The 11,359-nt window shown below is 36.1% G+C and overlaps 2 protein-coding genes across 2 annotated transcripts; both read right to left on the bottom strand.

Annotated features, from left to right (window-relative positions):
- LOC148658201 (4-galactosyl-N-acetylglucosaminide 3-alpha-L-fucosyltransferase 9-like) lies at positions 1–5,592 on the bottom strand. Its single transcript, XM_088639649.1, has 3 exons — positions 5,522–5,592; positions 5,152–5,254; positions 1–4,669 (listed from the first exon to the last, which is right to left on the bottom strand). Exons 1-3 carry the CDS (start codon positions 5,590–5,592, stop codon positions 3,659–3,661), a joined length of 1,185 nt encoding a protein of 394 aa, XP_088495775.1. The 3' UTR covers positions 1–3,658.
- Positions 5,593–5,989: 397 nt separating this feature from the next.
- LOC148658200 (uncharacterized) lies at positions 5,990–10,148 on the bottom strand. Its single transcript, XM_088639287.1, has 5 exons — positions 9,986–10,148; positions 8,754–8,846; positions 7,693–7,815; positions 6,518–6,565; positions 5,990–6,200 (listed from the first exon to the last, which is right to left on the bottom strand). Exons 1-5 carry the CDS (start codon positions 10,041–10,043, stop codon positions 6,124–6,126), a joined length of 399 nt encoding a protein of 132 aa, XP_088495413.1. The 5' UTR covers positions 10,044–10,148; the 3' UTR covers positions 5,990–6,123.
- Positions 10,149–11,359: the final 1,211 nt, after the last annotated feature.

Raw genomic sequence — 11,359 nt, 5'->3', positions numbered from 1 at the left:
TAAAATGAGAAACAGAAGAGCTGTTTTATTCACAATAGAAAAAAAATCTTTTTCGACACAACCCATAAGACCCATATCCACTATGGTAGAGGAACTGCAGTACTTGACAGGAAATAGAATGAATAAGCTAAACTTAACTACAAATTGCTGAAATTCATTTGATCTTTTACTGTTTTTAATAGAAATTTGCTACATTTGCTCAAATAGTCAAAAGTACAAAATCACCCTGTTAAGATATGAATTAACAATTGAGAATTGTAAAGCACAACTAAATCTTTTCTAAGAAACCTTTGTAAATCATTGCCTAATTAATTTACATTTATCATCAATGCAAATGAGATCCATGCTCTGTAAAAATGTCTTAACTGAAGTGAGCTTCACTTTTTCCTACCATTACAGTCATTATTGCCAAAAACTGAGAAATTGTAATATGATACTAGATTGACAAGAACCTAGCAACAATGTCCATTTTCAAAGTCCATAGAAGGCTCTCCAAACTCAGAAAAGTACTGCTTAATAATGGCCTCTATTCTAAAACATATGTAGTCCAGCAAACAAAGAGGGGGTAATGATATGGTTGTTATAGTGATGAAAAATAGTTATAGCTACTGTGCACTTCGTACTTCTATACCTATTCACAGATAAAATTACCACTTCCTGAGACAATCCTGCGTATTGTTGCAGTTTCAGAGTAGAAACAGAGCTGGGAGGTGGCCGGCTGAGTTGATTGTGTGCTGAATTCAACAAGAAAGACATTATATGCATTTCACAGTTGAATGTCTACATAACCTCACCTGATAAAGATATCACTACTTGTACTTTTTTTTTTCAAATAATACAATGATCTAAAAAGTAGCTACTAATCTACATACTGTTGAAGTTAAATATTTGATCTTGTGAGGAATTTCAGAAGCATATTTAGTTACATCCTGGATGAATAATGCACCGTGTAGCACAAGAATAAAACATACATTGTCTTGTGCATTGAACAATTGTACTTTACTTGTAAAAGGTAATGCAATATTTAGTAAAACTAGCCTCATAGTCCTCATTAACATGTGGACTGCCAACAAAAAATAGTACATTTCTTAATTTCTGTAAGTACTGTAGCTAACTGAATAACTTATTTTAGAGCTTGGAAAAAAACAGTAATCCTGGTTTCCTGGAGTGAATATATACATGCGTTCACATTTGCCTCTATAAAAAGAAATTTATAAAAGCCAGTTTGTGCTGTTTTCATCTGAAGGCAGTTATATAATAACACTACAGTAGAGACTGTTAAGCCTTCACTGTAATTTCTCTAAAAAGCAATGAAACTGTCCCACTCAAGCTTTAGAGTATTTGTTCTCTGACAACATTCAGTCATAAATGAAATACAATGTTTTCCTGAGGTGTGGCATTGAGATTGCATTATACAGGCTGGCACTTGAAACAGCCTCAGTCCCCTTGGTTGGTCCAAGAATGATTCATGGAACATTTTTATATAAAGTGCTCACTGCTGCTCTGAGGCTGTGCTCTCTGTACAGTATGTGCAGCATTTCAACTTTTTAAAATACTTGTTTCAGTGGAAATTAACAATGCTGATAAACATTGCCAAATTCATTGAGAATGCAAATTCTAACATTATACACATGCACATCATGGCTTTTCATTTTCATTTTCCCAGAGCTATCTCCCCCCCTGCAATGATTCACTGTGGTTTCTCCAAGTGTTGGAACATCAACTTTAGACCACAGAGGAAACTGGTATCGTAAACTAATCGTTTAATTAATGTAATTAATGTGTATAGTTATATAAATATAATTATACAGTGAACCTTGTTAAAGTGTTCAAACCTTTATTATAGTGTAGTTTTGTGAAATGACAAAATGATGCATGCGCATTTTTTAAACTTAATATTTTATTCAAGACATGAATGCTCAAGCTGAAGTCTTCCAGGGGAATGATAAGTTACAGTAAATATCTGCAAAAAGTAAAGAGAAAAAAACAAATAGGTTGATTGCATATGTATTCATGAACTAATATTTGATGGAAGCACCTTGGGCAGCCATTACAGCTGCTAGCATTTCTACGTATGTCTCAAGTTGGCACATTTGCTCAAGATCACTCAAGTTGCTTAGCAATTACTTATAGACAGCTGTTTTCAAGTGTTTCCACAGATTCTCTCTAGGATTCAAGTCAGGCACTCACTGGACAACTAAGGACATTCACTTACTTATTATTAAGCCACTCCAGAATTGCTTTAGCCCTGTGTTAGGATCACTGTCCTGTTGAAAACGTGGATTTTTGTCCCAGGTTTAGTTCTGAAGCAGGTGTTCTCTTAAGGTTTGAGAACAGTACTATGTTCACATCAGTCTTGACAAGCTTCCCTGTCCCAGATGATAAGAAGTGTAACCATAACCTAATGCTGGTACCACAATGTTTGACAGTAGAAATGAGTGTTGAGTGAGGGAAGTATTATGCTGGGCGTGTGTCACATGTAACACTTTGTATTAAGACCAGTAAGTTCCAGTTTTGTCTTATCTAACCAAAAATCCTTTTGCCACATTTGCATTATCACTTACTTATATTTGCATGCAGGATGTGAGGGTTTGTGCAGTTTCATAGAAGCCCCCTTTGTGCAGTGACTGGGTTATTTGACGACATGACCATTTTCTCCCATCACAGCCACTTATCTCTGGACCGCCTTCAAAGTCCCCAAGTGCATCATGATGGCATATCTAACCAGATTTCTCCTTTCCTATCTTCTCAGGTTGGAGAGAGAGTCTGAGACTGGCAGTGTCTGGGTGCCTTTCAATTCTAAATGCTACATTTGACCATGCCTAAAGAGTTATCCAAAGAGTCTTTAATATTAATGTTAGGTTTGCCACAGCAAAAAGATTTGACAGATGCTATTATGGCCTTTTTGTCTTTCAGATTATCTATTTACTTGTTTCCTTTTTTGCTTTAAAATGTACAAAAATTAAATGGTAGCAATTTGTGTATATTACAAATATAATTTGCTACTGCAATGTATCATGTATCAAACAAAATTTAAGTATTGCGCAAGAGTTTGAATACCTGTACTGTGTACTTCTAAAACAATCTGCATGTTTATGCTGAAACACGGTAGTTGTGTCATATTGTTACGACTCCAGTTACAGAGAACTAATACATGTATTAATTTCGGCAAATTTAGTTTACTAGACTGCCAAATTGATCCGGAGTAAGTTTTAAACAAGTTGACGAAGTGTCTCCCAGCTGGAGCTCACTCAGTTTCAACTAGAAAAATCCAGGGAACAATGTAAAATAATGCGGAGGAAGAAGGAAAAACAAAATCATTATGTAGGATTATGCACTAGCGCACCTTTTTATTCTGTGTACCTGTAAATTAGAGAATCAATTAAAAAAACGACTTTTCACACGTTGAAAGACAGGTATAGATCATTACTATAGGTATTCTCTGGCGCGGGTGTAGTGAGATTTCAGATCCCTAGAGATTAGAGCACCACTGTAATGCGAAAAATCAGTCACCTCAGCCCAAAGCGAAAGACAACGCCCGCACCTTCAGCACCACCCACCAGGAAAGCCTGTTTTGACACTTTAGTGGTGGCAGTCTTACACGTATGTGTTTATCGCCTCACCACACGTTCCTGAAGGTTTGTAAATCGGCTAGTCTTCAGGTTTCAAACCACAAGGCAAGATCTTTGACGGTTTTAGTCTGATATTGTGCTGCCCGGACTGCTTTGCACACTGCGCAGTAGTGTTCACTCCAAAAGCTGGTCACATGTACATCGTACTTCTTCCTCCAGTTGAAATATTTTCTGTACAGCCTGGGATTTTTATCTAGAAATTTCAGATAGGCAGCAAGCACTCGGGGGCTATGAAAGTCGTCCACGTGGATAAAAGAGTCAGAAGGGAGAAAAAGTTCGTAGTTTTCCCTGGGTGGCCCCAACACCACTGGTACCGCGCTGGATTTGAAAGCGTTGTTCCATAACTTCTCTGTAATGTAGTCTGGGTGCTGGGAATTTTCAAAGGCGAGGTAAAACTTGTACTGAGAAGCAGTCTGGACAATACTGTTGTTTATCAGCTCCATCCCTTCTCGGCCATATATGTGAATGGGAACATGCATTCTGAGTCTGTGGTAAAATTCAACCCGTGCATGATCCTCATTCCAGTTGCTAATGATCCACGCAATAAGACCTTTCTTCCGCGGCAACAGCACTTTCGTGGACTTCGAACCCGTTTTCTTCGGATGCAGGTAACCGTAAGGCATAAAAATGTCAGAACCCACCTTGTAGGACATTGTCCAGTTAAAAATTCCCTCCAGTTCTTCTAACCCCGAGGTGTGAGTAGGAGACTCGAAATTCATCCATATCCACTTTTGATTGAATGGTCGGGGTCTCTGTGGAAGTCTGCTGAGGTTCCCATAAATTTCCCTGTGGTGAATGATGACTGCTTCAGCCTGCGGGTATAAATCCCGATGAGTAGTCAGCGTGCATCCGTGGATGCCATACAGCCCCCCGCAATCTGTGAAGTTGTTCTTATTCCCGAAAGGGCGCCACCATATCAGAATGGTGATTCGATTCGCCTCGCTATCTAGACGAGGGAAGTTCTGGAGCGGCTGCGGCAGGTTCTGGTAGCAGAGAAAAAGTGCAAGAAGTACGCAGGCAAAAGCAGCAAAAAATACCTGCGGGTACAGAGTCTTCATTACAGTCGAATGGCATTGTTTATTGTCACACAACCCTTGTCGCTTCCTGGTCAGAAGTGCCTCGGTTTCCCAATCGGTGACAGTATTTTCCATAAATCGCGTAAGAGTCAGAAACTTCTCTCGGCTGTCTCTTCCTTGATGATCACGCACCACTTAGCATAAAACACTGAAGCAGGAGAGAGCCTGACTTCTGGATTTACCAGATTAATCCCAAAAAGTTGTTTGTCGGACGTCTCGCGTCTCTACTTCCCTTTATCAGCAGAGTTTAAAAACCAGTTCGGCGCTTTAGCAGAAGAACAGTCAGTGCACTTGTTCCGAACGCGAACACACGGCTGTATCAGATAATCTATTTAACAAAACGTGACAGTTAAAGAATATTTTAGAATCCAAAGAAATGATAAATATGGTTGATGTTTGAGAAATACAGCTAAAGTAAATGCTAAAAAAGCGATAATATTTACCCGATATATCAAGTGACTGACGTGGCAACAAGCACCCCAGACTAGTACGAAGTCAGGACACAAAAAGGGCTCTTTGTTAATTGCAGAGACAGCATGTTTAAAACTTCAGCTAATCCACCTCTCTCCTCCCCTCCCTTATGTAAAAGCGACTGCTGTTTGCATCCTGTTACACTGTACATTAGGAGAACCACTTAAATGACGTTCGGTGTCTTTGTGTTCATGAAAGAAAACCCTTTTCCCTAAAAATCCATGCATGTAAAATCCATATATTTCTAACTATCCATTTAGATTAAGCATGAATGGGTGGAGATAAATGTGTTACGGCTGAAGTTGTTTGCTCACCTAGAACTGTAGTTAACATGATCTGTACCACAGGCGCGTTAAATAGAAGCCAATTGTGTGAAGATTTGTGTTTGCGGGTTCTAGATCATAGCCTTGCATTATAACGTCGCTGTTTTTTTAAGACTTTCCTTTTTATGGTCACTCAAAAATAGAAGGTTTTTATTGGGTTTTCTTGGATAGCCACTATTGCTAAAAGTTAAAAAAGCTATGGTAAATAAAATGTAATTTTAAAAGTGGTTATCGGATTTTATAAAATAACCCATGAATTGAAATCTCTTTTCGAGATTAATTTTCACAAGGAAGAGTGGAGTGCTGACAATATCGTATTGTATAAAAATGTGTAAAATGGTCTTCAAGAACTGAAAATAAAATGATCAGTAATGTTTTCAAATACATAAATTACGTAATCAATGTATAATAAAAATCAAACAAGAGATCTTTGTTAATTTTAATCTTCTGGTCTTCGAAAACATTGTAATAATAAAATATATCCATGAGACATATTTGAGGTACAGAGGCCAGAACTAACTCAGACAGTGTTTATTTCTCTCCAGCAATATTATTTAAAAAGTAGACCTCTCTACCTTGAAAGTCTAGTGACAAATGTATGATAGTAACAAATAGTGTTCTTTAAAAGCCATAATCATCTTCTTCGATCTTTTGTGAGTAGGAAACCCTCATCTTCTTCTTTCTGTTGAAATTGCCATCTGTTCAAAGGATTAAAAAGGCAGTGATTATAGATCATATTTCTTTTAATACAGTGTGTTTTAAATCTTACGTTACTGCTTTGGACAAAATGGTTTCTACTTTATTTGCCCTTCCACTTTTATTTACATAAGGAGGCTGTAATTTGAGTAATATGTTTTGTAGGATCTTGGTTTATCTTTACTTTAAGTGTACTGCACAAGCCAAGAAAGACTCCTTGGATCCAATGACTAATTTAATGTATTTCATTTTCATCAAAGTTCATTGTATTTTTCTTCCTGATTTAATGAACACAAGAAGTAAAAAAAAAAATTATTACCTGAGATTTTGGGTGTTAAAATAAATACTCCTTTAGGTTTCTTATGAGCTGCAACACAGAAAATGGTTTTGAAAGAAGCCAATAAATGTGCTTCTTAAACATCAACCAGGAGAACTGTATGTTAATGTACATTGCAGATACATCGTCAAATAACTAGCAATTTTGTTCACATAATAACAAAAAGAGATTTTTTGTTGCATCAAACTCAAATCTGACTTTCAATCAGAAAAAATATTATTTTCTACCATAATACTAATTTAATAAAAATTGAAGACTAATATACATTATACATATTTAATAATATTATTATTCTGTAATAATTATAACAAAAACATTAGTACTATGGTTCTTTGATACAAGGATGAGACACTGAAATCACTGCTTGTGTAGAATACAGCTGATGTTTTTCACCACACTAAATACTACTGTGGTTTTAATTATTATAGACAAATTGACAGATTACAAGTAGCAATCAACAGCACAGGACTATTAAACCACATGGAAAAAGCAATGATACACTGGAATAGGTGCAGTGCTGGAAAATGTAATAAAAAAGAATGGAAATAAAAACATCAACCATAAAAACAGAATAATTAGATCCGGCCAATTAATAAGGAATTGGGGGAGAGACAAGTAGTAAAGATAAGGGCCCAAAGGGAGCTTTTTTGTAAAAAGAAAAATGCCAACATTTATCTGTCCTACTTTAGTCAGAGTAAAGTAAAAATAATACTGTTTTTTTAACCACTTCCCTTTGTGCTGTGACTCAGTTTGGCTGGTGAAGTTGTTCCTGGCATCACTACTAGTGTTATGTGCACAAGAGTATTTAATCACTTTAAACCTTATCCCTTTATCTGAGCCTTTCGGTGAAACCTTAGATTAACCATATATTTATATTTTAGGGTAACCAGATACATAGTAGTGGTATCTGGGCTGGCAACACATTCAAAATATGGTGCTTAATCTAAATGAATTGCAAGATGCAGTATTATGTTCTGTTTTCCTATTGTGGCTGTTCTGGGTAGCACTTAACCAGCATAGCAAAAAAATATATATATAATGTGAACTCAGCTAAGTAAAAAAAGTTACAGATATTTGGTAAAATCTATAAAATGCCACAGTGAAGATTAGTCACCAAGGTGAAGATAGTTTATATATACATTGACTTTTGATCCTACCTTTCACTGCTCCAAAACGGGAGAAGAATAACGTGTCTAATACCTCAGTGCTTTCCTTATTTTCACAGATTCTAACTAATGAATAAATTCTGTTGGTGCTCCACAACTCATCAAATTTATAGGCTAAAAAAGACAGAGGTTACAATGTGAAATGTAAGGAACACAAAAACAAAATACAGACCATTGTACCCTTTCCGAGAGTGGGCGAGAGAGAGAGGGACAGATTATATAAATAGCATTTAATTACTTAACTCAGTTCATCAATCTATAATTTATAGAACTTCTTCTAGTGACCACTACTGCAAAACAGTAGAACCTATTTTAATGCAGAGCACTGTAGGAATACTTTAGGCCAAAAAGGTCTAAGATAAGAAAGAAGAATGACAATTATTTAATCTATGTTAGTATAACTCTAATTGTGTAGGCAATGGAGAAACTATGTTGCATTTCCCATGTCCTAAACATTGCAGAATTAAAAAAGAAGGCTAAGGAAATTGTCCTGTGTAACCAAGTCCCTTGTAGAAGAAAAGAAGTGAAAATATAAGGACTATCAAGCACTTAAAAGGCAATTAATTCAAAAAGATGTGGTATTTCATGTAGATAAGTGCACAAATGCTAAGTATTACATGTAGATAATAAAAACAGTATATGTAGATATAGGAAATACTGAGCTTCAAAAAGTCAACCCATTGGATTCCTTCAGAACCAACAGTGAAAAATGAAGCACCAGGACACAAGTGGAAACTGCAGGGAAGTGCGTTTAGAGCTGAGGCCAGCAGGCACTTTTCTACACAAAGGATTATGGGAGTTTGGAGCTCAGCCATGTTGTCAAAACTGACACCTTGACTTTGTTCAAGAAACAGCAGCTGGATGAGATCCTTGTATCACTTATCTCCTAATGAGCTACATGGGCCAAATGTCCTCCTCTCCTGTAACATTTCTTATGCTCTTCAATCAGCTATCATTCAATAGAAAAATGCAGAATTTTCTTTCATGGCAACAAAAGTGGTCAAAATAACCATATCGTATTTGCAGTTGTTGAGTAAGCAGTAATAACCCACCAGACAGATTTTTCATTGACGGTTGACCATTCCTGTGTTCATTTGTGTCTTCTTCTGTTTCCCAATCCATGTTGTGACAGACAAATGTCTTACCTATTTACATGAAGATGAAGAAGAACAAGAAAGCAGGAACAAAATGACATGCTAAAAGGTTGCTAGCAATTGTGACCTATATCACTATGAGGTGTAGTAAATCTCTTTCATTTATGGTTCTAAGTTGTAGTTAAGCAGCTAAAATGCAGTTGTGTTGATGGAAGCCAGGATGCAGACATGCATCATGGAAAGTATCACCATGTTGCCCATATGACTAAAGTCTTGAACTTCAAAAACATTTTTGTTATATTTCCCTAACCCATTTCACATGGTGAAATTCCTACCCATGTAGTATTGCAATTTACTATCTTCTTCTTTTTCACAGCCTTAGTCCCAGACTGTCCTGGGGTCAGCTGCCTTGGTTGCTCTTCTCCACTTGTCTCTGTCGAGCACATCTTCCTCACTCACTTCACATACCTCCATATCTTTTCTCACACAATCTATCCATCTCTTTCTAGGCCTGCCTCTTCCCCTGTTACCTTCCACCTCAAATTCCATTACCCTCTTTGTTACTTCCTCAACGTTACTATAGTGCAGTTTGATGCAATGTATAAAGCATTGAAAAGCTTTAGAACAGGTCAAGAATGGTGGTGTACCTGGAATATGTAACTCACTTTAATCCCTTTTTTATGCAGCTAATCATGTATAATCAGAGAGGGAGTACATCTTCGATTCTGCCACCGAAAGCATTCTTCAAATATTACAAGGAAATATTATGTTTTTCACCTAAATTAAAAGATATATGGCTATAATAAGATAATGAATATGATTTGGATTCGGACTGGCAGTACAAATTATATTAGTAGCCTGAACCGAAAAGTTTTTACTTTTTCTTTGGTATTTAATTTGAGTAATGTATCTGTTTACTCAATTAGTTAACAACTCAATTAGTAACAACTCACGGGTAGTTTAGGACAGAAATCCATTTAAAAGCGTGCTGTCACAGGAAATGAACAAATTGACGCATTTTGATGTTATAGTATGGACGTACAAACAGCAAACGTAAAGTTTAGCCATTTCTTTTAGAGCATGAAATAGATAAATGATCGCTAGAGAATTCAGAAAATAGAAGAATTCATATCCGAAAAGATTAAACCAATATTCGACGTCTTTGTTCATATTCCTGCTTTTGTACTCACGCTGATCCTTATGGTGATCCGTTACATTATTTTCGCCTCTGACATGAAGACATTTCATGTTATTACGGTTGTAATCTTTATCGTCTATTTTACATCGGTGTAATGCTTACAATCAACAGAAAAAAACTTCATTGGGTGTTGTTTTCTTACAAACGTTGTTTATTTTTTTCCAGTTGTGATGGTTACCGAATCTTTTGAGATGACGTAACAAAGTGAATTTACTATACTGACATAAGTGTAACCTGCATGCACTAAAAAAGTAGGATGCATTTCTGTTGTCTTAAAATGCTATACAATTACATATGAACTGCTGTTCTGGCCAATATGTTCCTACACACGAGTAAGTATACTAATCGATCTATTTTTGTTTTGTATGAAAGGAAGAAATAAAAGTAATGAGCTACGTTGGTAATTGATGTGTATGATTGTATGGTTTAATTAAATCACATAGAGTTCATAGAGCGTGTGATGATTGTGCTAAATAAATTTTAAAAATGTTATTGTAATGGAATGCAACAATAATAGTAGCACTAACACTGTCAGTAATGATTGTGGTGGTAGTAGCAGTCGCTTAATTGACTTTATATTCTGGTTAGAAAACTTGGTCGGGTAATAATGGAAATGCTGAATGTGGAAATAAAAAATTGCAATTGGCATTAATAGTAGGGTAATAAGTGATACATTTAAATTCAATTTGAAATGCAAAGTTAAATTAGTTCACGGAAACTGAAGAACCGCTTATGGCCCAGCACCTCATACATACCTAAATATATAAAGACCTACTGTTTAAATGCCACTAAGTTGTAGTTTGTTATATTACGACAAGCCCCACGTACATTTCTAGGACCTCTGTATTACACAGCAGGCTTTCTGCTAAAAGTCATTTACACAGCAGTGGGTGGTATGCAGATCACTGCACCTTAGATTTGATGACCGTTAGTCACACCGAGTTGCATAAAAATCAACAATAAAATGCAGAAAAAATGTTCTTTAGCATTTTTATTGTTTTCTATGTCTCTGCCTTTGATATATTCCGAGCATTTATAGAAAAATCAGTTTTAAATGGACCTCAGTAACCCTGTAAATACAGAATTCTTAGTAATGGAAATAAAGAACAGCACATAAAACTACAATTTAAACTTAAATTTTCCTTCAGGAATTCCCACATTTATTGTCTTTCTTTCGGTGCGTGCTCCTTTTTCAGTAGGTTTTTGAGAAGAACCTCTGTTGTCTTGACTTGTGAAAACTGACACCAAACATTCTTTAAACTAAAATAGGTGTGGAGAATCTTCTAGCAGGCTCTTGTATCCTTGTGCACTCTAAATAAAGGAAAAAAAAGTATTTCCTCAGTATCCCTCTTCCATACTTGTTCTT

This window comes from Lepisosteus platostomus, chromosome 7 (genome assembly GCF_059453375.1).
Source record: "Lepisosteus platostomus isolate fLepPlt1 chromosome 7, fLepPlt1.hap1, whole genome shotgun sequence".
NCBI classification, from domain to species: domain Eukaryota; kingdom Metazoa; phylum Chordata; class Actinopteri; order Semionotiformes; family Lepisosteidae; genus Lepisosteus; species Lepisosteus platostomus.
The sequence above is the reverse complement of the archived record's forward strand: the minus strand, read 5'-3'. Positions and strand labels throughout refer to the sequence as shown.